The sequence below is a fragment of the Alosa sapidissima genome, chromosome 10 (assembly GCF_018492685.1).
Source record: "Alosa sapidissima isolate fAloSap1 chromosome 10, fAloSap1.pri, whole genome shotgun sequence".
NCBI lineage: Eukaryota > Metazoa > Chordata > Actinopteri > Clupeiformes > Clupeidae > Alosa > Alosa sapidissima.
The window spans coordinates 20,675,024-20,698,877 of NC_055966.1; the positions used below are offsets into that span (position 1 = coordinate 20,675,024).

At 43.6% G+C, this 23,854-nt stretch overlaps 1 protein-coding gene across 13 annotated transcripts in view; it reads right to left on the minus strand.

Annotated features, from left to right (window-relative positions):
• LOC121719972 (tropomyosin alpha-3 chain-like) overlaps positions 1-23,854 on the minus strand; it is a 28,572-nt gene extending 4,718 nt beyond the window's left edge. Inside the window, exons 1-10 of one of the 13 annotated variants that reach the window (XM_042105785.1) lie at positions 23,585-23,853; positions 22,551-22,676; positions 15,067-15,200; positions 13,024-13,141; positions 12,480-12,550; positions 12,014-12,089; positions 7,414-7,476; positions 7,236-7,305; positions 7,011-7,089; positions 5,085-5,629 (exon numbers count right to left, since the gene is read on the minus strand). In XM_042105785.1, the coding sequence (XP_041961719.1) occupies positions 5,626-5,629; positions 7,011-7,089; positions 7,236-7,305; positions 7,414-7,476; positions 12,014-12,089; positions 12,480-12,550; positions 13,024-13,141; positions 15,067-15,200; positions 22,551-22,676; positions 23,585-23,698 (855 nt within the window). In that variant the 5' untranslated portion in view covers positions 23,699-23,853 and the 3' untranslated portion in view covers positions 5,085-5,625. Of the gene's footprint in view, positions 1-5,084; positions 5,630-7,006; positions 7,090-7,235; positions 7,306-7,413; positions 7,477-9,548; positions 9,625-12,013; positions 12,090-12,479; positions 12,551-13,023; positions 13,142-15,066; positions 15,201-18,442; positions 18,652-19,054; positions 19,243-22,550; positions 22,677-23,584 lie in introns of those variants that run through there. The other 12 variants (XM_042105778.1, XM_042105779.1, XM_042105782.1 and 9 more) reach the window with 12 other exon arrangements.

Sequence of the window (23,854 nt, forward strand, 5' to 3'; positions counted from 1 at the left end):
AAATACACTACGCGAGTAAGCACACAGTGCATTGCATTAAAGTGTTCTGACGGAAGTACGCCAATTGAGACGGAGCGAATGGCTTAAAAGAGTGATTTACTTTGACGTTGTGAAGGGCCCACAAATGTTTGCTATATGCCATTTAGTTGTAAATGTATATTCCGGTCTTACTGAAAATTGCACTGATTAACATGGTTTCTCTCTCGTCATCATCCAACAATACACCCCAGACTGTTGTTAGACCAGAGTTTCCCTTTAACAAATAACAATCACATGAAAGCTGCCACTACAGTCTGCATGGGGGTGGGTCTCCAGAGAGAGGGTTGTGCATTCATTCAGGCCTGCAGGCCACAATGGCATTTAGGACAAAGGAATTTATGACCAACTCTGCTACATTGTCCAGGCTGCCTCGAGTTCTCAAGGGCCTTAATCATTGACAGTCGCTATGAGCTGTTCTACAAATCCATGGATAGTACATTTAGAAGGCATGGATAAGAATCCATCAATGTACTTTGGTAAGTTTGTGGTTCATGACTTAAGTAGAAATGAATCTATGCTGTATGAAAACATTGTGTTGATCTGTGCAAAGCAACCAGACTTTATGCTGGCCTTATATGCTTCCAAGAAGGAATCCAATAAAGGGTTAAAGAGTTAAAGCAACCTTAATGTGGTCAATCTAATTTACATAATAAGATTCCAATGACTGATTTCCCTTGCAGAAACCTTGCTAGTGGTTTCTTGCAGTAAACAACCGCCAATCAAAATTCTTGTCTGAAAATAGACAGACAACCATGAATGGGCTATGTGCCATACAAATACCAGGACACTAAATACAACTGTCTAAAACCCAAGAACCACAAACACACACACACACACACACACCTCAAACCACCGACTCATTCACAACTTTTCTTATCCCATTGGCACGGCAAGTTGAAAGCAAGCCAGTTGCTCATAAATATCATAGGTAAAAACCTCCCCACATCTGAAGGGGAGGCACTGGTGCAGGAAGTGAGAAAAGAAAAGCTATAATTTGAAGTGTGACCAAAATGTTGGTGTTCAATTTAACAATATTCGTAATCACTTGAAAAATCATGATTAAAATACTGTTGTCATTTACATCTTATAACATAAAACATGTCAGCACTCAAATGCGCTTATTCCACTGCTTGGTTGAATTTCCCATTGTCCTACGTAATTTAGAACGACCATTAACCATATGTTATTTTCACACCTATGAAGATACATTTTTTTGGCCGTATCACACTTGTATATTAATTCGCCAAACTCATTGTGAAGTATAAATGAACCGTCACGTTGCATCCGAGCTGTAAAATGCAGACGTTCAGAACATGGCAACATTGTAGCATTTGACGGAGGTGGCTTTTAGCTAGATGGATGACAGCAGACTAAGTAAAATAGCGATGTTTCAAAGCTAAAGCTCATCGGAATCTTGGGATACACCTGCTTGACAACGGGAGAGATAGAACTAACGACTGGCCTTTGGCCGTAGTAACCATTCATTTAGAACTAGTAACGGCAGTTTGTCCTGCAAGTTGAGAAATTAGTTGATGTGTTGAAAGAAAGTAGTTCTACAAAACAAGACAAGTTTTAACGATTAAAACGTTTCAATTCTAACGGGAAATGAGCACAACGCAAGTGGCAACAGCGGAATAAGCGGGATAATGGATTCCACGGTGGTCTGTTCACAGGAGTTATGCACTTATGAGGTTTAAACGGCCCTCCGCTTCACGTCGGGGCCGTTTTACAACCTCGACCGTGCATTAACTCCTGTGAACAGACCACCGTGTCGTCCATTATCCCTTACTTATTAAGGTTTTGCACCTACGTCATAATGTCATGTGACCGTTTGTTTACAACTAGAGTGGTAGGCAAGAATGGTAGGCAAGCCTACAACAGTCGGGTTGCATAGATTTGTAACTATGTGTAGCCTATGTTATCAAATTTTGACCGGGATGCCGACCACTTGTGTATGCCCCAACAGTTGGTTTTACAATAAGAAGCAAAAAGGCGACGAACGAACGTTTAGCCTACCTATCCTCGTGGTTGTGGAGGATGATCATTAGCAGCTGTGAAGTCTTTTATTCTCAAGATGGCCTAATGGTGTAACCTACCGTCTACGAAGACGTAGGCTAAAATACAACTATCTACAGTCATCCAAAAATGAATTGCCAGAGATAGGCTATGAAGGGGAAAAAGTGCAGCATTTTAAACATGGCAAGATTTTTTTTTTTACAGTTTGTTCTAATTTGTCTCCTGAAATTCATGCTTGTGGACATCAATCACCTATCCTATTTCACGTCATCATGAGTGTCATTTGATTATAATCACAACAAATGCTAATAAATGAAAACAGAATAGGCTTATCTGCTATAGCCTACAGGTCAGTTAGGCTAACTCCCGTCTGTCAAAATAAACTGATTTGATCCTATGTTTAGCGATCACACAAAACTTAACACAGCAACCTCAAACACCACTGTTGAACCTAGGCTACTGCTTCAGTCATGTAAGAAATAAGCAGTTTATGAATTCTCTTTACCTTTATTATCTTTTATCGCTGTTATGTTATAATATGTTACAGGATTCATGACTTTAACAACATAATGTTACATGATGCTGACTGACGCTGCATGGCTATGTAGGCTACCGTTTTAACGTCTGCTGAGTCTACTGCCTACCAAAACCTGTCGCTGTTCAGTTCAAGTTAAATTATCAAATATTGTTTGATTTTGTGTCAAATTTCAGGAGGGAAGACATGTTCCTTTCTGGCCAAATTTCACAGCTTCTAAGAAAGTCTATCGTCTTCGTGTAAAGAGTTTTGAACAGAGAAAAAAAAGTTAGGCTACCATAGGCTACATGCAGGTTCTCACATAACGTTATCGATACAGATCAATGCACCAAATCAGGGCGATTTTAGCGAAATAACGTTCCTGTGACAGGCTAGCAAATATTGAACAATGGGATAACGTTTCATCATCACCTTTATTGATGCCTGAAATGTTGACATTGCTGAAATACAGAGATGTAGCCTACTGAGAGGCAGCTGCAGACAACGATGTTCAATGGGTTCAACTTGTCCCTTGCCTACCAGCTGGATGTAAACAAAGCTATAGAACCTAGAATACGTCACATGAAAAACGTTAATATGGCTGCTACAGAAAATTCCATTTACACGAATTGGCCTTCCCAACGTTTGGAGGTCTTCTGTTAAATCTGTATAATGACTGCTGCAAAACATATAATGGCCGCTGTCAATGTCAAAAGGTTTTGTGCTTCTGATTCACGCCTTTCACACCATTCCACCAGTAGTTGGTTCGCTTATCGCAATGCAACTCCATTGAAAGTGAAAGTCAGCAAGGAATAAGTCACGTAACACCTGAAACTTTCAAGTTCAATGTGTGGCAAACACTTTGTTTTCCCTGTAGAAGCCACCAAATGGCCATTTTGGCAAGTAGCCGTATAATAAGGGGGATAATGTACTGTCTGCCGATCATTATCGGAAAATCGCTTTGGGGTCCTGTTTGCCCTGTCGGGATTTATTTTCCGATAAGGTCCGGCAGACAATACATTGTCCCTTATATACACGAGTGTTCAAGTGTGTATAGATTCTATTCTTACCCAAGTACAAATCCCAAAAAATAACCTATTTGTTGCGTGTGAATCTTTGCAGGTTTTAATAACAATTTCTTTATGATGAGTTGGTAAATGAGGACTCATATCTGCTGCTTTCTACTTAACTGAGAGTATTGTAAACCATTGGCCCTTAATATGCAAGTTACTTGCATTGCTAACAGTTGTACAAGTAATCACGCAAGCACTTGCAGATGATCGTCAAAGCAGGGACACTGATCGAAATCAAATTCATTCAAATTCTGATCAGCAGGAAAAGCCTTCATATTGCAGGAGTAGGCAAGATAAGTGGTTGTTGAAAATTCAGTTACCTATCCTCGTTAAAGGTATGCATATGGCAACATCTGACAGTGGCTGGAATAAGACTCAACAGCTTTCAACCAACCAATCAGCAACCCCGAATTTAATGTTCTTTCCTCTAGAATTTTGCAATCTTCACTTGCTAAACCGAAGTCATTTTCTAAATATTATGTCACTAAGAGAAAACTTCTGTGGAGATTAAAAAAAAAAAAAAAAAGGTAATCTACAACTCCTATATAGATTCTTATACTCCATCCTCTTATAGGTTATGTGAAATCAGTCTGGCAGTCTCCATGGCAACACTGTATGTAGAATGCATCTTCCAGTCAAAGTAGTGTCGACTACTTATGACGCCCAACTGTAAGGCACTCCCCTGCCTCTGAAAGAACACCACACGCAACACAAGTAGGCCAATACAGGAATGTATGTTATGTGCTTGGAATGCTTGTGTTTCATAATATTCTGGTCAATCGTCAGACATATCAACTGAAAGAGCCCCACGCTTCCGAACACCTCATTCTGGTCAAGTTCAGGAGGACCCGTCAATTTGCATAGGTAGTTATGAAGACTACTGGCAGAATGCACACTACAATTTCCTCAACACCCATACAGGTCTTGGATCATGTATGGGTTCTGTCTATGTAGCGCTAGCCTTGACAACTAAATATTGCAGAAGAGATCAAATTCTTCATGCAACATAAATAGCTATATGTAAGGTGAGGTTTAGGAGGACCTGAAGTTTGAATGACTCAAGTCATCTCTGCAGAGATCACAGGGCCATAGACATGAGGAGTTGCAATGCTGGTCCTCATACTTAATATAGTGAAAATAGTACTAACAGATACATTACTAGGCAGCCTTAAGGACACCATACCAAATGAAACATGATCTTTTTTTCCCTGACCGATTGTTTGTTTCCAGACAGTTCATGTGAATTGTAAGGTGAAGTCAGATAAACTCGCTGGATTAGGACTTGTGCAGCGTACCCAGGTGAATGAACTTGTGAACAGCAGGATGTAGCAAAGGAGAGTGAACAGTGCGAGTGAATAATTGACACAATGTGAAGTGGAATGAGATGTTTTTGAAGAAAGGAAGACAAATGAGACAGTGAACACAATGACACAGCCCAAGCCTTCTTTCCCGTGCCCTTCATTAGATGATTCAGAGAGGCAGTCGTGGTTACACAGCGTATGGAGTGGGGGGGGCAGTGCAGAGCAACAACACAGAGACACAGGCAGCACAGACTAAAACGGGACAATGACAAGACGGTGACCCAGAAACTCCGCCAACCGGCTACCTCTGTGGCAGAGGTAGCTGATCAACAAGAGAGAGGGAGGGAGAGGGAGATGGAGACTGACTGATGAGAGAAAGTGGTTTGAAGAGATTCCATGAAGGTGAGGTGATAAGCAATGGTGATGAGGGGGCGGTGGAGAATTATTCTTCCTCTCTAGACATTTTGTTCAAGAATGAGGCGCTAACGAAAAAGAAACAATGAAAAAAAAAAAACAGGGAGCGAGGACAAGAACAGAGGGAGAGAAATTGAGGGCAAGATAATGAGCGAGAGGGAAAGAGAGAGCGAGAGAGGGACAGAAACTGCAGCAGAAGTGCAGGCCGTTCAAAATGGAAGTTTCATAGCCACAGCGCATACAGGGTTCCAAACACTTAAGTGCCAATTTATCTGAAATAGAGAAATAGAGATGCAGAACTCTTAGCATCAACATTAACATCCTATTGAAAATAATAATAGGATCACTATAATCATTATTAGCTTGCACATCCATACAAAACCAAAACCTGACATGCAGTTATAAGTTTCTGGTTAATGATGGACTAGTCAATTTGCTTTAACCCATGGAGCTGTCTTTTCAACAGGAAAAAACAAAAACATTTGTTTAATTTCACAGGTAATCAACCTTATGAGAGCTTTTCAAGAACTTGCAGTGGTTCTCAGCACATGCCTCTAGTCTTCATTTAAAGGCATGAATTCTGATTGAGGTTTCCCCTCAGGCTAGCTTCTTGAAAATATACATGGTACATCATCAATTTCTGCTTTCAGTGAAATACTCCCATACATTCTTCCACATTAAACCATCTATGGGGGTATGGGTTCTAAACAATTGACCTAACATTACGTAGAAATATAAGTGACCTCCTTGAATAAGTAGCATCCTTGCTAAATGCCTTTTCTAAATGAAATCAACCTGCTGCGCTTATTAATATGCCGACTGGGAGACATTTCAGATGCACATAAAATGCAGCACAAGCTGCCAGATTGACAGTTGATGTTGCCAATAAGGTTAACTGAGAACTTTTCACCTTGAAAAAATGCCTCCGCATCAAATCAACCTGCGTAATTTTTCAGCCTAAAAGGTAATGCAGGTTACCAGACTGCACAGGAGATAGAAAAGTAGCACATAACCATACAAATCACCATGGATATACTCCAGGATAGACAAAAAAATTGGTGTGTGGGAGTGCAGTGAACACTATTTTCACACACATGGAAAAAAGGAGGCAGAGTGGCTCCTCATGAGTTGTCGTGAGGGGCCGAGTGGGTGTGTACACGCACACAGCCTTCACTGAACGTGGACCCGTGTTACACGTTTGGTTGGCTCTCAGCGATCGTATCTGTGGCCAGTGCGCTCGTGTTATGCACACGTTATGGAGTTGCCATGCCAACAGCCTGCCACCAACTTCTTTTCTTTTTTGCAGAAGTGTGCATGAAGATAACCCACTAGATATGGAGAACAGATAATCTGACCCCATAAAACGTGTTCCCCTTCTAATTAACATTCAAAGGGCATGTAGTGATGTAAATAGGAGTAGGAAATTAGGACACACGCATGCAAACAAACCCACAACTTCAGGTGAATTAGAATGACAATACTACACCATGCAAAGGATCTGGGATGGTTTTGACTTTCTTTCAAACTATAAACAAACACTCAGTCATGGCTCAAAATTAATTAGGCCATCTCAAACCACAAGATTCAACCAAAACACTGCAATGTTCAGCACTGCACTACACACAAGAGATCACACTCCACTGGGGTATTTACATGGAGGTCATGTCATTCAGAGCATGGTCCAGCTCCTCGCTAACAGCCTTGTACTTCAGTTTCTGGGCATAGAGCTCGTCTGCAGGTGTACAAAGCATTAAGATCAGGAAGGAATGCACAGTGGGGTGGGGTAGGTAAGAGATGGATGGTGGGGAGAGGTCGTGACATCACAATGAATGAGAGCGAGGGGGAAACACCTGGTTCAGGGGACGGAGAGGAACCTACCTTCCAGATCATCAATGGTCTTCTCCAGCTTGGCCACTGATCTTTCAGCAAACTCAGCACGAGTCTCAGCCTGTGCATGAAGGGCAGAGGGGGCGTTAGTGGAACAATTGGACACAGGTGGCGAAACAGGCAAGTGGGGTGGGGGATTTGGGGAAAGGAGTGATTTGAGTATCCTCACCTCCTTAAGTTTGTCCGTCAGGATCTTAATCTCCTCCTCATACTTGTCCTCTTTCTGGGAGTACTGTTGGTGGGATTAGAAAGATACAGGCAAATTAGAGAAAGGCATGTTTCAATGCAAGCAGCAGCAACGACAGAACAAAAACATGTACAAGACAAGTCTAAAATATTGGTGTGAAATGGTGCAGTACTGTGGTAGCAGAAACCTGCAGGAGATTAGAGAAAGCTGGTCATTCGGCTGGTCTCTGGCTCGCGCCCACAGCTGGTTTGCAAGGCCCCAAACAGCCAGAACATTTTCCTCTTTATTCAATAACTGTGGGCCCGGCCCCTGCCACGCACACCATGATTAACAGCACATGTGTGCCCAAAATGAGGAACAGAAACCCAGTCACAACAAGAGCGGACATGGGGAAGAGAGGGATGCAAAAAAAGAAAAAATGAGGAAGGGCTAGCACTGTTCAAATACACAGCACTATGACCCAACAACCAGTTCCTGCTGATTCAAATAAGGATGAATGTGGTTCTAACAAAATCAAATAGTTGTGCAGGCTCCAACCAACCCACAGTCTGCCTGTACTTGGCATGTTTTTCCATGCATAAAGGAATGTGCGCAGTGATCTTTGGAAATAAAAAAGCCGAAGCTCCCTACACTTGCTGCGACCAAATGGTATGCACTAGTAAACAAGGCAGTAAATCGTAATCGGTTGGCTGTCAGAGATGCTGCCTGTTCTCCAGTGGCGGCAGTGGGGAGTGAACGGCAGGGGGAAGAGGGGAGCTTCAGAATGCAAGAGGCTGGTGCTAGAGGGCCTGGGTGACATCAGTCGGCAGGCCTGAACGGGCCTCTTTCTCTCCGTGAGCAGAGAGGAGGGGAGCTGAGGCGCACGCTGGGGCTGACGTCACTCGGGGCCTGCGCTCCCCTACAGCTGTGGAAAAGAATTCCCCTCACCCACACACAGAACGAATAGAGACACCCGTTCCCCAACTCACTCATAAGCGTATAACATTCTAGTGTGCGCACACACACACACACACGCTTGCGCTGAGCAGGCCATGCTACCGCACCCAAATGGGACAGGAGATAAGGCAGGGCCTTTTTGGGGAAGAGGGTGGGGCTCAGAGCGGAGCTCGCCCAAGCATGTTTTTCACGTGCCCCGAATTTGACTACACAAAAAAGAAAAGAAAAAAGGTTTCCATCACTGCCAGGTTGTCTGTTTAATATCCCCCACTACCCCAAAACACATGGAAGGTCAACTTCAGTTTAACAGTAGACTTTTGATCTGACCCCTATCAACACCTTCTCTAAAAACAGATGTTTTGTTTTTTTCAGATGGGGACAGTCCAGGCACACTGTAAGAATGTTCCGGCATCAGGTGCAAACAGGTTCTGGTGCATGTTTTGACATTTAGCTCCATAAAAGGCAGTCAGAAGCTGCTGGGAGCCTTTCAAAGCATCAGAATGCCAATGGCTCGAGAGAATGGCATCTGAATATTTTGACACCACAGGGAGGCATTCCCAAGGCGGCCTACAGCAATACTTCACAGCTCCATTCATCAATCAGATTAGTTTTTTGTTTGCTCTGTCATTGTTGATTATTTTGTGGAACAAAAACTGTTTCCACCACTGCAGACTCTGCTGTCGCCAATTTAGAGGGCTTGAGGCAGTCAGTCATTCAACAGCTCCTATGGAAACAATCACACAGAGCAACAGAGACCAACTTCCCCTGAGCCTGTCTGGGGCCTACAGCAACCACGGATAAACATTTCCACAGAAAGGACACCATCAACACTTCAATAACAACTTGCATGCATATGAAGATAAAACTTAATTCAGTTCTTACCACTCAAGAGAGCATGCATTGACTCAAACACAGGATATACGGAACTACATCATACAAAATTCAGAGAGATTCTGGTAATCTAGAATGGCCAGTTCTAGGGAGACACAGGTCTGGGGTCATAGGTCATGTGACAAACCACCAGGAGTCACCAAATGACTCAAAATCCACAGCATCACCATGTGCGGTTGAACAAGCTCCATATATAGCAGACATCCACCTGTGACTCCTTAGAACTGGCTGAAGCAGTCCTGAACCAAGCCCTCTACCAAAGGCATGCAGTTCACACCCCCCGGCGTTACCTTCTCAGCCTGGGCCTCCAGGGACTTTAAGTTATTGGTGACACTTCTCAGCTCCTCCTCCAACTCTGCACATTTGCTGTATTTGATTTTTTGCATTTTTTTTTTTTTAATCATTTTTTGTTGTTATTTCAGCAGGATGGATGGGAAGGGGATTGATCATGGTAGTAGAGAAATGACGAGGGAAATTAAGAAAGCAATGGATAGAAAAGAAAGTGAGAGGAGAGTGGTGTGAAGTCAGATGTTGGTGTGTGTGTGTGTGGAAACAGGATCAGGGTAGAAAAGGGACAGGAGATATATGATTGAATTGAGGGGTGGGGAGAGTGGGGAAGGTGTGGAGGGGTTGGGGGGGGGGGGGGGGGGTCAGGGAGGGAGACAAAAGAGACAGAAATTTACAATGAGAAAAACCAGGAGAGAAAGGCATAACCTTTGACCCTGTGCATTGTTGGAAAATGCTGGAAACCATCCACATTGGACACGAACATCAACATAAACACATAACGACTCAAATAAATATATAGAGATGCACCAATATGGAATTTTAGGGCCGATAACGATAACCGATATTTATTGGTTTGTTGTGGCCGATACCGATACGATAACCGATAATATTACTCTTGAAAAAAAAATTGTGAAAAGTGATTTGGGGAAAGCATTTAATAAGCATAATTTTATTGCAGTAATTTTACCTACCACCAAATGATGGACAGAACATATAATAGTCCTCAATAGTACGGCAGTCAACAACATAACAGTAGCCTAGCCCTACAGTATGTGTGGCTCCTTTAAGTGAACCTGACGTCAGTGAATTGCGAGTGAGTGGCTAGAGAGTTTGAATCGTTTTCATTTAGGACTAAACGCTCATAAATGACTCAGCTTGGAATAAGCTACAGTATAGCGACCAAATCAGAGTTTGTGAGGGAAACTTAGGTTTAGTTTCAACTGCGGGTAACTGAATAAAGTTGCAACTCCTCAGACTGCATCTTATGTCAGTCTACTCTGTTGCGCACAACCTGCTGCAGCAAAGGAGTTAGCCCCGAAGGTTTTAATAACTTATGATGACCTGTCTGGAACTGAAGCACGAATGGTTAGCATATTTCTAGGTAATAATACAAAACCCAAGCTAGAGTAATGCAAATATAATACTAAAACACAACTTAGAACTAGGCCTACTTATGTACTTGTCCCACTAACGAGTTTGTTTATTTGTTTCCCCGACCAGCGCGGTAAAGTGCAAACACACCAGCACAAGACTGCTCTAGGGCTGAGCTCCGCTCTGTTAAGGTTAAATGGCGGATCATTCACGAGAGGATTTTGAGATGCAGATTCCCAAATGAACGCATATCCACAGATTTTGTTAGTGGTGAAATATTCACACCGCTGACATTATATTGAGGAAAAAGTATAGCCAACCAAGCTCAAGTAGCTCAGTGTAGCCAGACGGACCTTACATAGGCCTAAATTAGGACTTTAAAAAATATCGGCGCAAATTATCGGCCAGAATTCTGTTATCGGACCGATAATAATATTTTCATTTTTTCACTTATCGGCTAATAATATATCGGCTGCCGATATATCGTGCATCCCTATAAATATATGACTCAAATCAAAATAGGTTGTTTGGAATGATTGACTGTATGAAAGTGATGAGAATTAAATTAGCAATATGTCTTCTCTTGAAAAAGCCAAATGAATATGAAAAAACATGCTAAATGGATGGTTAGGAAGTCAGAGCGAGATTCAAGTTATGGAGCAGGAGGGTGGGTTAGGGGACAGGGAAAGGAGGGCCAAAGCAAAAGCAGAATGTATATGCAGCCAGCCAAACAGCCCTAAGTGGTGGTAAGCCATCCAAACAGCCAGATAGCCCCAAGTGGTGGTGGAACTGACACAGCCTCCCTAACGTATCGAAGCTTTCGTTTCTTGGTGCAAACCTGAGTCACATGCATTGCAAGAGCAGAGGGGGGAGGGTCTACATGCCTAGAACCCTCCAACCAAAGAGCAAGAAAAAAAGAGCAATTCTCAGACATCTGGATCAGATCCAGGTTGAATGATTGTAACAGAGAAAGGCCAAGTCAGAATGACCATAGTACTCCCCAAGGCTTTGGAAATACAGAGCCCAGACTTGGCCCTCAGTAAATCTGCTCACGTCAACAACACAGCTCCTCCAGCCCAATGGGACAAGAGGGCCTCTCCTCATGGTGCGCCATCTAGCACCAGCTTTCTCTAGCCCAATGTTCTCAGTCCAGCTCCTTGGAACCCACAGCACTGCATGACTCAAGACTCTACCAGCTCCAACATCACCTGAACACAAACTCCTGGTTGAGGAGCTGAATCAGGCATGCCGGGATGGCCAACCAAGGCAGGGCTTAAGCCGCGAGGAACACAGTGCTTTGGGTTTCGGGGGGAGCCGGATTCACCAGACCCTGCGGGCCTGCTGCAGCCCTGGGCGTCTGTCTGGGGGAGGGTACCTTGTCCTCTGCAGCCTGTAGACTCTTCAGCGCCTGGTCATAACTCCTCAGTTGCTCCTCCAGCCTCCTTCTCGTGCTGTTAGTGGTGGAGGAGGAGGGGTTGTCGGAGGAAGGAAGTAGGTCATGTGACAGAAGCGCATGCAGATAGAGGGATGGGACTGAAGGTCAGGGGTGATTCAGACATGCACATACAACAGCCACTGCAGACCAAGAGCTGCCCTACAGCCTCACTGTGCTTTGCTTTTTTAAGCGCGGTTAAAATAATGGCGGTGCAAACTGTTAATTACAAGGTCCCTAGCAGATATGTACATGCTTGAGGGGAAAAATAGACTGTAGTGCATGTGCGAAGAACCAGATACCAAAAATAAGGTACACATTTTTAAAGGGTAAATTTCTTTTACATAGTCAGAGTTTTCATGAAGGTGACTTTGGTGTGGGTGCGTGTGTGATATGGAAGCTGACTCACGCCTCAGCCAGCTCTGCTCTCTCCTCTGTGCGCTCCAGGTCGCCCTCAATGATCACCAGCTTACGAGCCATCTGTACACAAACACACAGTAAGGTGGTGAGAAAGGAGTTATGCGTGTTGGATTGAGAGCTCTGATCAAGGAGGTAAACAGCAGTGTCTGTGAAGAGTGGTTGGGGTGTGTGTGTGTGTGTGTGTGTGTGTGTGTGTGTGTGTGTGTGAAGGAGAATGCTGTGTGTATGTGTGTGAAGGAGAATGCTGTGTGTATGTGTGTGAAGGAGAATGCTGTGTGTATGTGTGTACAGGAGAGTACTGCGTGTAAAGGAGAGAGTGTTGAGTATTTTGTGTGTATGAGGGGGAGTACATGAAACAGAAGGAGAGGCAGAGGGAGTAAGAGAGAAAGGGGGCAGTTAAGTGAGCCAGCCGAGGTACAAGCTTAGCTGTGGCCAAAACAACCCATCTCCCATCTGCCCCAGGGCTGGCAGCCAGGGGCAGGGACAGATCAGCAGCACCGGGTGGGGTGGGGGTGGGGTTGGGAGGAACTCACCTCCTCGTACTTGCGGTCGGCCTCCTCAGCAATGTGCTTGGCCTCCTTCAGCTGGATCTCCTGCAGCTCCATCTTCTCCTCATCCTTCAGGGCTCTGTTCTCAATCACCTTCATGCCTCTGGGGGAGGAGGGGAGCACAGTTTGAGCAAAAGTCACAACTCAGTCAAGGGAACACTGAGGCTTCAGAACGGCACCATCCATCTTCAACTTCTCACGTGTGAAAAACTGCAACTCTGCTGGGCGCTTTATTCTAATGAAGTTTGTACTAAGTGTAGAGGTTGAATACAGGGCCCTTGACTTACTTTTCAGACCCTATAAGCAAAACCCCTCTGTCAGTGTAAAGTGTATGTATACACCTACATCACTCTACTATTAAACATGAGAAGATAGGAATTGGAACTTAAATGATCTTTATATTCATAAGAGGTTTATGTCCTGATGTTTCTGTTATGTGTTCTTCCACATGAGATGACTTATTTCATTCCGTTTCTGTACCGTGTCTGTATATCTATCTGTTTAGAGATAAGAGGGAATATTAGGATTTTGCAGCGTTTCACTGTCCGTCACGGCTACGTCAGTAACTATCTGCTCCGGATTCTGATTCAGTGTAGTCCACCTAAGATGGGATGACCAATGCCATCTCCCGTCAGCCTGGAAGGATACTTAAACACTGACTATTTCCTTGTCTAGTGAGAGCAGCTGGTGGATCTTTAGGTGAAGTCATGCTGTCTCGCCTTTGATGCGCTTCATTGTAAACAAAACTCTGACGACCCAGTCAGACCAATGGTAGGAAAAATCAGGAACATTGATCTGTGGTATAAAAATTACCATCAAATCTTAGTGAAACGTAAAATTAAATCTTCCGACATGCCTGATCAAGCATTGTAAATGTTGACTTCATGGTCAGGGGTAGACGGCAAAAAGGACCTTTTGCTTTTGCAAAAGGAGGCCAACCTACAGAGGGCACTTGTAAGCAAGTCATGATGCGACAGTGATGTGACTCCTACTGTCGCCAGAGGAATCTGACAACAGCTTTCCTCTTTGTAAGCGGTAAGCACTCTCTCCCTGTTGACCCAACAAAGGAACCCAACCAGACACACACCTGCCAGGACTGTCCAGTCTCCCAGTGGTCTGATGAAGCTTCACTGTGCTTACGCAAAAGCTAATCCCCTAAAGCCCCGAGATCAACCTATCAAACCATGGCACATTAACAGCCAAGGGAACTCACACCGTCTCCTGTGCCACAGGGGCCGACCTCAATACGACGCATGAGGTGGAGAGGTATGCAGTCTTGGAGTGACAGAGCAAGAGACAAATAGACTTCCTGTCACTCAACACACATGGTTATATGTTTTTATTTTTCCTTTTATAGCCATCAATTCTTGATATAGGAATCTGTAACTAGACCACAGCTAAGCTTAACTAAAAAAACATTTAAATGAAACAAGGGTAAGTTCTTGGTGACGGCAGAGCATCTTGAATCAGTGAGGAACACAAATCATTAGGCCACATTTTTGTGATTCTACCAGCAGATTTAGCAACTGGCAAAGATTGGGCCTTTAGAACTCAAGCTCTGCTTCTTCTGTAACCGAATCACTGCTTACGTCAGAGCCCCTAATGAGATCCAGATTTTGTGTTTGTATTGGGGGGGGGGGGGGGGGGGGGTTCTACTTCTCAATCATAGATCCAGTCCAGGGCTAGATACTAGTGCAACGTCTTGCAATATCACCCTAACTAGAGCAAATACACACCATGAGGAAGGCTGCACAGATTAAGGGCAGGATATGTTCCCACAGAGCTAAAAAAGCACACACTGCAATCCTGAGCGCACTCATTTGTCACAGATCTGGTCTAGATACACATCAGCTACATTTCTGAACTAGACCCTGTGTTTCAAGAGTGAATGGCGGAGAACACCATTTGGTTGTGGTTGAATCTCAGGAAGTGGGTGGGCCACCCTTGTTCAGAAGAATACATGAGTGGGTTTGGCTGTAAGGCGAGAGGTGTGTGTGTGTGTGTGTGTGTGTGTGTGTGTGCGCTCACCTCTCGCTCTCATCTGCAGCCTTCTCTGCCTCCTCAAGCTTTTGCAGAGCAGTGGCCAGCCTCTCCTGGGCTCTGTCCAACTCCTCCTCAACCAGCTGGATACGCCTGTTCAAAGAGGCCACCTCCGCCTCAGCCTGCGCAGGGGAAAGAGGGAGGGAGGGAGTGAGGGAGGGAGGGAGCATGAACCAGGCAGAGGAAGAGAGGGGGACACAAAGATGGTACAGGAAGGAAAGACAGGGAGAAACAGCAGGAGCAGTAGAGATGGAGGGGGAGAGAGCATGAGCCAGGCAGAGAGAAAGAAAGAAAGAAAGAAAGAAAGAAAGAAAGAAAGAAAGAAAGAAAGAACAAAAACAAAGTGAAGTGAGACAGTGAACCAGGAGGGGGGGGGGGGGGGTTTAGGGAGAGAATAAATGAGCAAGAGAAAGAAAGATAGGAGATTGTGTGTGAGGGCTAAATCGAAAGAAAGCACTGCAAAGTCCTGGTGTAACCAACACCAGTCACAACTCATCCATGTCATAGCCAGCTTCACAGAGGGTGAATCCCCCACCGACTGACATGCCAGCAACCTCTCGCAGCCTGATTGGCACTAATTGAGGACACTTCAGCTTTGTGTGTGTTTTTCTGCGCTGACATATCTGAGCAAATCAGATTCCTCAGTGCGTGGATAACCAGGGGAAGGGAGCAGAGGGAGGGGCCTAAATAACTAAACGTTTTCGCGTGGTGGAATCTTCGTTTTTCCCATAGGCCTCCGGACGAGGGGGAAAGTGTGTCAGCGGGGGTGTGTGTGTGAGGGGGGGGGGGGGGGGGGGGGGGAGGGGAAGAAGAGAGAGGAAGAGAGGAAGGAAGAATGAAAGACAGAATGTGGGTGACTAAGGGAGCCTGAGCAATGTACTAACACTAGGTTTTGACAATGCCCTAGCAATTATGGCCAGATGGATGTGGGAGAGTTAGTTTGGAGGGAGTACTGGTGCAAGAAGCAGATGGACCAAATCGCTGTGCTCATTATGTAGGTCAACAAAACAGAAAAATGGATGTGGGCACGTACGAACAAGTGTTGGTGTGGTAATCCGAGGATACCGCCATAAACACAGCAAAGTGTAACAGGTCTAACACAAGGCTAGCCAGAATCCTGAGGCTACAGAGATGTTGGGGGAGACGCCGTTGCCGCGCCAGTGACCTGAGAGGAGGGGTCAACCATCCTCTGGATGGAAAGCCACGGAGCGAGCGGTGCAATGGTGGGTTCCATCACCATAGAGATATGCAAATGCTCACCCCCACAGTGAGGCAGCACCAGATTGCTGGCGCTCTCGAAATATCACACATAGCATGACTGTTAGTCATTTCCACATTTCCGGTCCTCTCTTCGGCCTTTCACAAACCCAGTGTTGGACAACCGCTTCCCCCTACCCGCCAAAAACTTCGAAGCGATCCATCAGTTGATCGGACATTGACATTTCTTTAAGTATCTGCCCGGATTTATAGACATGCAATTACAATTCAACCATTGTGGTACAACTATTTCTGTAGAAGGTGCAAAAGGTTTAAGATATATAGACAATGCATTCCTTCCTTCTAACATCCTTATCGGCTACATCTGCTAAACGGAATTTAATCGTTGCCAGGACAAGTTGCATCACATTCTGAGCACCAGAAGACAATTAGGACTTCTTTAGAAAGAGAATCTATCATCCTATGAAACACCATGGAATTCAAAAATATCCCACTATCCCTCTATGAATATCTGCAACATATTACTAGCTTTATGTCCCTTTCTTAAACTCTCTCCAGGATGAACTGAGTGCTCACAATCAGTTGACATGCACACTTCCTGGATCAGCAGAACATGACCCTGAAGGGACAAGGGGACACGTCACTGTGCACTCCAAACACCCCCAACCCCTCTTTTGCGCACAACTCCGCAGGTGGACTCAAGAGCTCCAATGACCATCACTTCACAAACAATAGTCTATTGCAACATCCCCTCAGTCAAAGCAAAACAGATCTTTTTTAACATCCTTGAGACAAAAGAGAATCGTGTATTCACTGATGGCACCACATAAGCTAATCTTTTCAGGGTTTCAGACCCAGTAAACCAGCAAGTTCTGAATTTGTTACACTGCAAAAAAAAAAAAAGAAAAAAAAAAAGTGTCATTAACCACCTAGAGAAATCTGAATAAATAAAAACATGCTACTTTAGGTTTCAAAATCATGAAAAAGCGACAGCTATAATGGTCTCTGAAGCGCTATGGACAGGTTGGCTGACTGTGTTGAAGCCACGCCCAATTGAGGCAAAGGTGCTGCCCCTCAACTGTCCAACCACAGTTCCATCCATTCTCTAAACCAACTGAAGCTCATTAGCTCAACTCTTCAGCCAGTACATCAGCTAATGTCGATATCACCAGTGCCAAGTGCATGGCAGCAGAAATTACTTTCTGGGGTTTGTCCATCTGCTCTGAACTCTTCAGGGGAGGGGCTATGCTAAGTGAGGAAACCATCACATCAATACCCTTTTTTAGGTCTGCCCCAATAAACCAAGAACAAAAAATATTATGTCCCCATAGGACTGCAACAATGAACCAATAAGTTGTCAACTAGTAAATGATCGCTAACTACATTGGTAATCGGTTAGTAAACTAAACATCTTTGGTTTAAGGGCATAATCATGGGTGTCAACCAAACAACTAATCGATTAATCCAGAAAACAACCAATGAAAATAATAGTTAGGAGCAGCCCTATTTAATGGATTAACTCCACAATTCAGTTTTTCCGCAGGAATAGTTTTCCAACCAAATTTTGGATTTTGGTGTACAGGGTCTTAGAAGTGTAAAACCCTCATTTCCATTGAAGCCACATCCACAAACAAGGCTGTAGCCATTCAAGGCCAACTTGGTACAAGTGGACAACTGCAATGAACTGCTAGTAGTTCGACCAGTTGTGCTAGGGGAAAACAGCAAATTCTGAATGGAATTTATGGGGCCACAGAAAAGTTATGCAGAGCTCTTAAACCATTGATCATTTTCAACGGTTACATCATGGGTGAGCATTTCGCCTCAACCAGACATATCCTACAAAACCAACATTACCGGCATACCGCTAAGCCTGATGTGAAAAGATAATGTAACTAGGAAAGCTAACACAATCAAAAATGTTCACTATGCACGCGTTTGTTACTCTAACGTAACCAATTACCAAAAAACAATGCTAGTTTCCTATGAAGCAGTGTGAAAAGAAAGTTCAAGAAAATTAGCTAAAACAATGATCCGGGTGGGTTAAATTAACAAGCCAGCTGACACATGACAAAAAGACGCAGTTATCTGCGTTTTCGAGGGCGATAGTTCTATAATTAGGTTACGTCACCGTGTAGTTTTTAATTACCTGTTCTCTTGATCGTTTCTCTTCTTCGACCTGTCTTTGCAAGACCTCAGCTCTCTCTTCGGCCTCATCCGCCTGTTGCTGCAAAACTTTAATCTTGCGCTTCACCGCCTCGACGCTGTTCATTCCGGCCATTTTACTTTTTTTTTTTAATTCAACAATTCCAAGGAATGGACGATGGTGTATCTTTCTTGGCGCTCTTCAGTGCGGATCTACACCGGTAAAATTCAGGCAGATTAATAAGGTCGTTAAGATAGACAGCTAATGTAATTGTTCAGGCTTGCTAAACTCAAACTAGAAATCAGGCTGGGTCTTTGAGTCAATCTCTGCATTAGCTAGCTAACATGCCGAGTACTAATGTTACAAGTCAAGCATAATAACTACAAACTACCTTCACCTGGAGAGGCGGTTAATTATTTTTCCATCAACTACGTGCCGTAAATTAAGACCACACATTAATGAACGCCAGGAAAAACAATCAGCTAACAGTTAGGCAAACTAGCATTCTCTCTGAACTTGTTCAGGTAGCTGCTCTAACTAGCGGGCGATGACTTAGCTTTCTGGCTATGCTAATGGTAGCTAGTACGCAAACAGAGTTGAAACTATAAACCTTACTACTTGCTATGTTGCAGGTTGGAATATCCGACGAATCTTCTGTAAAAAATGACTCTGGCAAACTTTGTCAAAATCCTTGGACTGGAATGAGAGCAAACTGAAGGCAAGCGGTATGAGAACGGCGTTTCTGTCCCCCTGTCTCTCTCTTTCCCTCTCGCGTCTCTCTCGCCTTGCCCTCTTGTCTTCCTCATTCAACCCACTTCCGGTCTACTCCGCCCAGTTTTAAACAGGAAAGGACGTATACTCCCGCCACACGAAGATGTCAAATTTTAATTTGTGTTTTTTTCTTCTTGATAGGCCTACTTTAAGACTTAAATCATTAGGCCTACCTATAATTACTTACATTTTCTCTGATAGTCTCATCACCTGCTGAGTTTCATGTCATGTTGATTCAGTATGTTGGTGACCAAAGATTATAGATAGGCGGAGCTGCACAGTTAACCTGTTGCATCTTTGTAGTAGCAGTAGGCCTAAAATATCACTGAGCAAGGGCGAGTTGTGTTTTTGTCAGATGTGCGTATCCTAACCTAGCTAGATTGTCATTGCTCTTGCATGTCCAGAAGCTTTACAGCTTCAAATTGATCAGATCCTCACTGTGCCATTAGGGCAGCTGTGGCCTACTGGTTAGCGCTTCGGATTTGAAACCGGAGGATTGCCGGCTGAACAAGGCACCTAACCCCTCACTGCTCCCCGAGCGCCGCTGTTGCAGGGAGCTCACTGCGCCGGGATTAGTGTGTGCTGAGTGTGTTTCACTAATTGTGCAGAAATTTGAAAAAGAGTATACTTATACTTACTTAACATCTGTCCTGCGTAGCTTAAACAGCAGGATAGGACACCATTGCGCGCTAGGTACTTGATTGAAGCGAATGCAGATTAAATCTCGAGCGCACAAGAGCAACAAAATTAAAGAATATAGGCTACATTTTGATTAAAAATTGTATGTTTCTGAGCCTACTAACTAGATGAATTCTGACTTGATTCTGAAAGCACTAAATTAATCATTTGATTTGGTGCGTCACCCATCGCCATTGTAACCTACATTGTAAGCCTAAAATGGGACCCTATTTTTGATGTAGCCTGCCTATTACAACTAGGCCTATATGCCTACATTAAATTGTAATGCAATTTAAATTGATAATTGGCCTGGCTTGTATTGTGATATGGAGGTAGGTCTATCACCAGATGTCATGTGTTTTAAATAGTGGGAAAAGTATAGGGCACAATTACACATCTTCTCAGGCCCTGTGTTAGAAGAAGTGGCTCACCAATTGTTCAAGTATATAGCCTAGCCAACAAATCGAATTTTTAAAGAAAAGAAGACAATATGAAAATGTAAAATTTTGTAGGAAACTATTGAAATGGTAGAACATACCATATTCACTTACAGAGTATAGGACAAAATAAAACACTGGTGACATCTACTGTTCACATTTGGGAGTTGCAATGTGTGTTACTGGGGCAAGTATAGGCTAGTACAGTAACTTCACTGCAATGTAAAAAATATATTTAAGAGATTATTGTTTTTTAATCACTGCTTCACACAGAGTCTGTCCCTTTACCTATTGCCTTGGTGTATAACATTTCACTCAAACCACTGTTGGCAATAGAGTACATTACAAAAATGGCAGTGGAAAAAGTCACACTTCTGTGACAACAGCAACAATAGCCGTCATGACATATCCACTAATAGCCCTCAATCTCAAGTACTGCACACAGCCATCCAGATTCAGTACTGCACATAGATTCAGTACTGCACATAGGCATCCAGATTCAGTACTGCACATAACCATCCAGATTCAGTACAACACATAGCCATCCAGATTCAGTACTGCACATAGACATCCAGATTCAGTACAACACATAGCCATCCAGATTCAGTGCAAAACAGATGCAGTACAACGCATAGGCATCCAGATTTAGTACAACATATAGGCATCCAGTTACAGCTGGCTCTTTAGACTGGCTTACTGTTCACATCAGAGCAGAACTCTTTCTGTCTCTGGTGTGTCACTAGACTGCCTGGATGCAACTTGGCGGTGTAAGGGTGGACACTCCTGGAACAAAAGTTAAGAAAAGGAAATATGTCTTCCATACCTCAAGAGGTTTTAGATAGACAGCATCCAAATGTCTTGATTGAGGTGTCATTTATAATTTGCAAGATGGAATTGATGCAAACTTTATCTGTATGGTGGTGTCTCCCATAATTGCATTCTAAAAGATAACCTCACCAGTTACCAGTGACCAGTGATAAATACCCTGGTAGCAGGACTTTTACTTTCTACACTTCGCCCTTCCACCTCTGCATACCATAGGCATAAAACTGCTGCTAAAGTTGTCACTTTTGATATTTTAACCAAGGCGAGCCCCAAGGCTGTGACATGTTCCTGCGTCTGTGTTCTATGCACGGACGAACACACCGTTTGATTTATTCCCTGCACAGTTTTATGATTGTATGAACTAAACATTGAACTAAACACTTCTTGCCTCTAAAGTCTCCAAATGGAGACAAACTAACTTCAGTCCTTGGACAGATATGGAACACAGCCTTAAACTGCCCTCATTCCCATCGCTCATCTGTGAACATCACATTACAGTCTCTGACGCCACTGTTTCACTCTCTTGGTCAAAACGTCCCAGGCATTTTGGCATGGGGAAACTCTGCATGACTTCTCCATAACAAGGCAAACTATTATGGTAACAGGTGTGGCTGCTATATCCAGCCAGCACAGTTCAGACAAAAATCATTTAATCATTGTCATGGAAAGACATGGGAAGGGGGTCGTAAGGGAGCGAGTCACAGTCCATGATGCGGTATTGTCTCCGTCTGACTTGCCATCCTCAAAAGAAGGCTCTGGGTTTCACATCTCGCAAAGGAGGACTCAGTACAAAGTCTCTCTGGAAAGTTGTCAATTAATGACTAAAGTGGTTGACCATCTTTGTATGTGAAACCTAATTAGCAAATAATGTAAAAATTACTTCTCCGTGTGGAGAGAAATGTGTTTGTGTGATGATATTAAAGATAATAAAAGTGTTATTTCATTGTTCTACGACCTTGAATGTCTTATACATAATACCTAATGGAAAAAGCTTTCCACTCCACAATGGGTCATTTGTTATTAAAAGATTCATTACATTTATTCATTTAGCAGACTTTTTTTTATCCAAAGCGACTTATGTCAAATATATTACAAGGGCCATTCTCCCCAGAGCAATTTGGGGTTAAGCGCCTTGCTCAAGGGCACAATGGTGAAAGCCAGTTCAAGTTGGTTTATGTTAAAGGTTTATGTTGGAAAATCAATACAGTATGTCCTGTGTGTGGAGGTGCATTCAGTGCAGCTGTTACATGTGAGTGCTATTTCAGTTGTCTTGATAATTGTATTACTTGTCAGTTGAGTGTGGAATCTCTGGACCTATGTGTATGTACTGGTATGACAGAGAGAGAGAGAGAGAGAGAGAGAGGGAGAGAGGGGAAATATGATGACAATAAGCTACTCACATCTGCAGCCTTCTTCTCTGCCAGCTCCAGCTTCTCAGTTGCATCCTTCAGGGCCTCAGAGTACTTGTCTAGCTCGTCCTCTGTGCCTTTCAGCTTCTTCTGATGCTGAATGATCTCATCCTCATGCTGCGGAAAAGAAGAGCAAAGGACGGGACACAGAAAACATTCACAGAGGTAAAAAGGGAAAGAGTGGAAGAATGAGAGAACGATGAAATTCGGGACGAGAAATAAATAATGGTATTGGAAGAAAAGTTACACAGTGGTCTATCTAACTTTTAGATACATGGTTTCATCTTATGAAACCACACCACATTTACTTATAAACCAATTAGTTTGTGCTTGTGTAAGCGACCAGTTAAACACACATGGTCTGATTTAAACTAGTAAGACCAATTTTGGTGACACAGAGCACCTGCACAGAAGAGACATGACAGTACTCTGTGTCATCACCAGATGGGTATAAATACCCTGCTAACCTAGCACTGCCCAAGGCCCTGCTGAAGTAATTCATAGCCTTTGTGTCTGACGGTTTTACCACTGATGCGACCACAACCTGCGGACAGCTGACTTTGTATAGGGTCTATGCTTGGTCTTATAATAGATTTACAGGGCATGCTCTAGGAGAGTTCCATGCCACTGTGAAATACCGCCTCAGGTTCACTGAGCTCTTCTATCTGGTGTAAATAAAAATATTCAGCCAGCCTTTAAAGAAAACAATTTGGTATTGGTTATGCATCAGTTCGGTTATGAATGTAAGAAACGGCATCCCCTTGATTAATGCCCACTAAGTCTATGATTATGTTTTAATCCGCCTTTAAGCTGCCAGTAATCCTGTAATAATTGGCACTGGTCATAGTACTATATGCTTACCTCGCCAATAATGAAATCCACACCTGTCAAGTTGCCATAAATTTAACATGGAACATCTACCACAGCAAAATATACTTTTTTTCTCTTACAAAATATATGTGAATAGCTATACAACAGAACCCCCTTTACCATACACCTACAGGTGCCCTAGTGCACCAACTCACCTGCTTTGTCCTCCCCTCTGCAGATCTCTTCTCCACATCTGCCTGCTCAGCTTGTACTAAGGCATTCTCCTTATCAAGCTTGAGCATTAACATCTTCTTCTTGATGGCCTCCATTTTGGCTTCTTAGGGTTGGTCTTTCTGGAGCGAAAAGAAGAGAGGGCACCACTACACAAGGCAGCACACTGGTCCCACAGAGGGAGAGAGAGAGGAAAGAAGGGGAGAGACGGACAGAGACGAATGGACAGGGAGAGAGTCCAAACTCAGACTAGC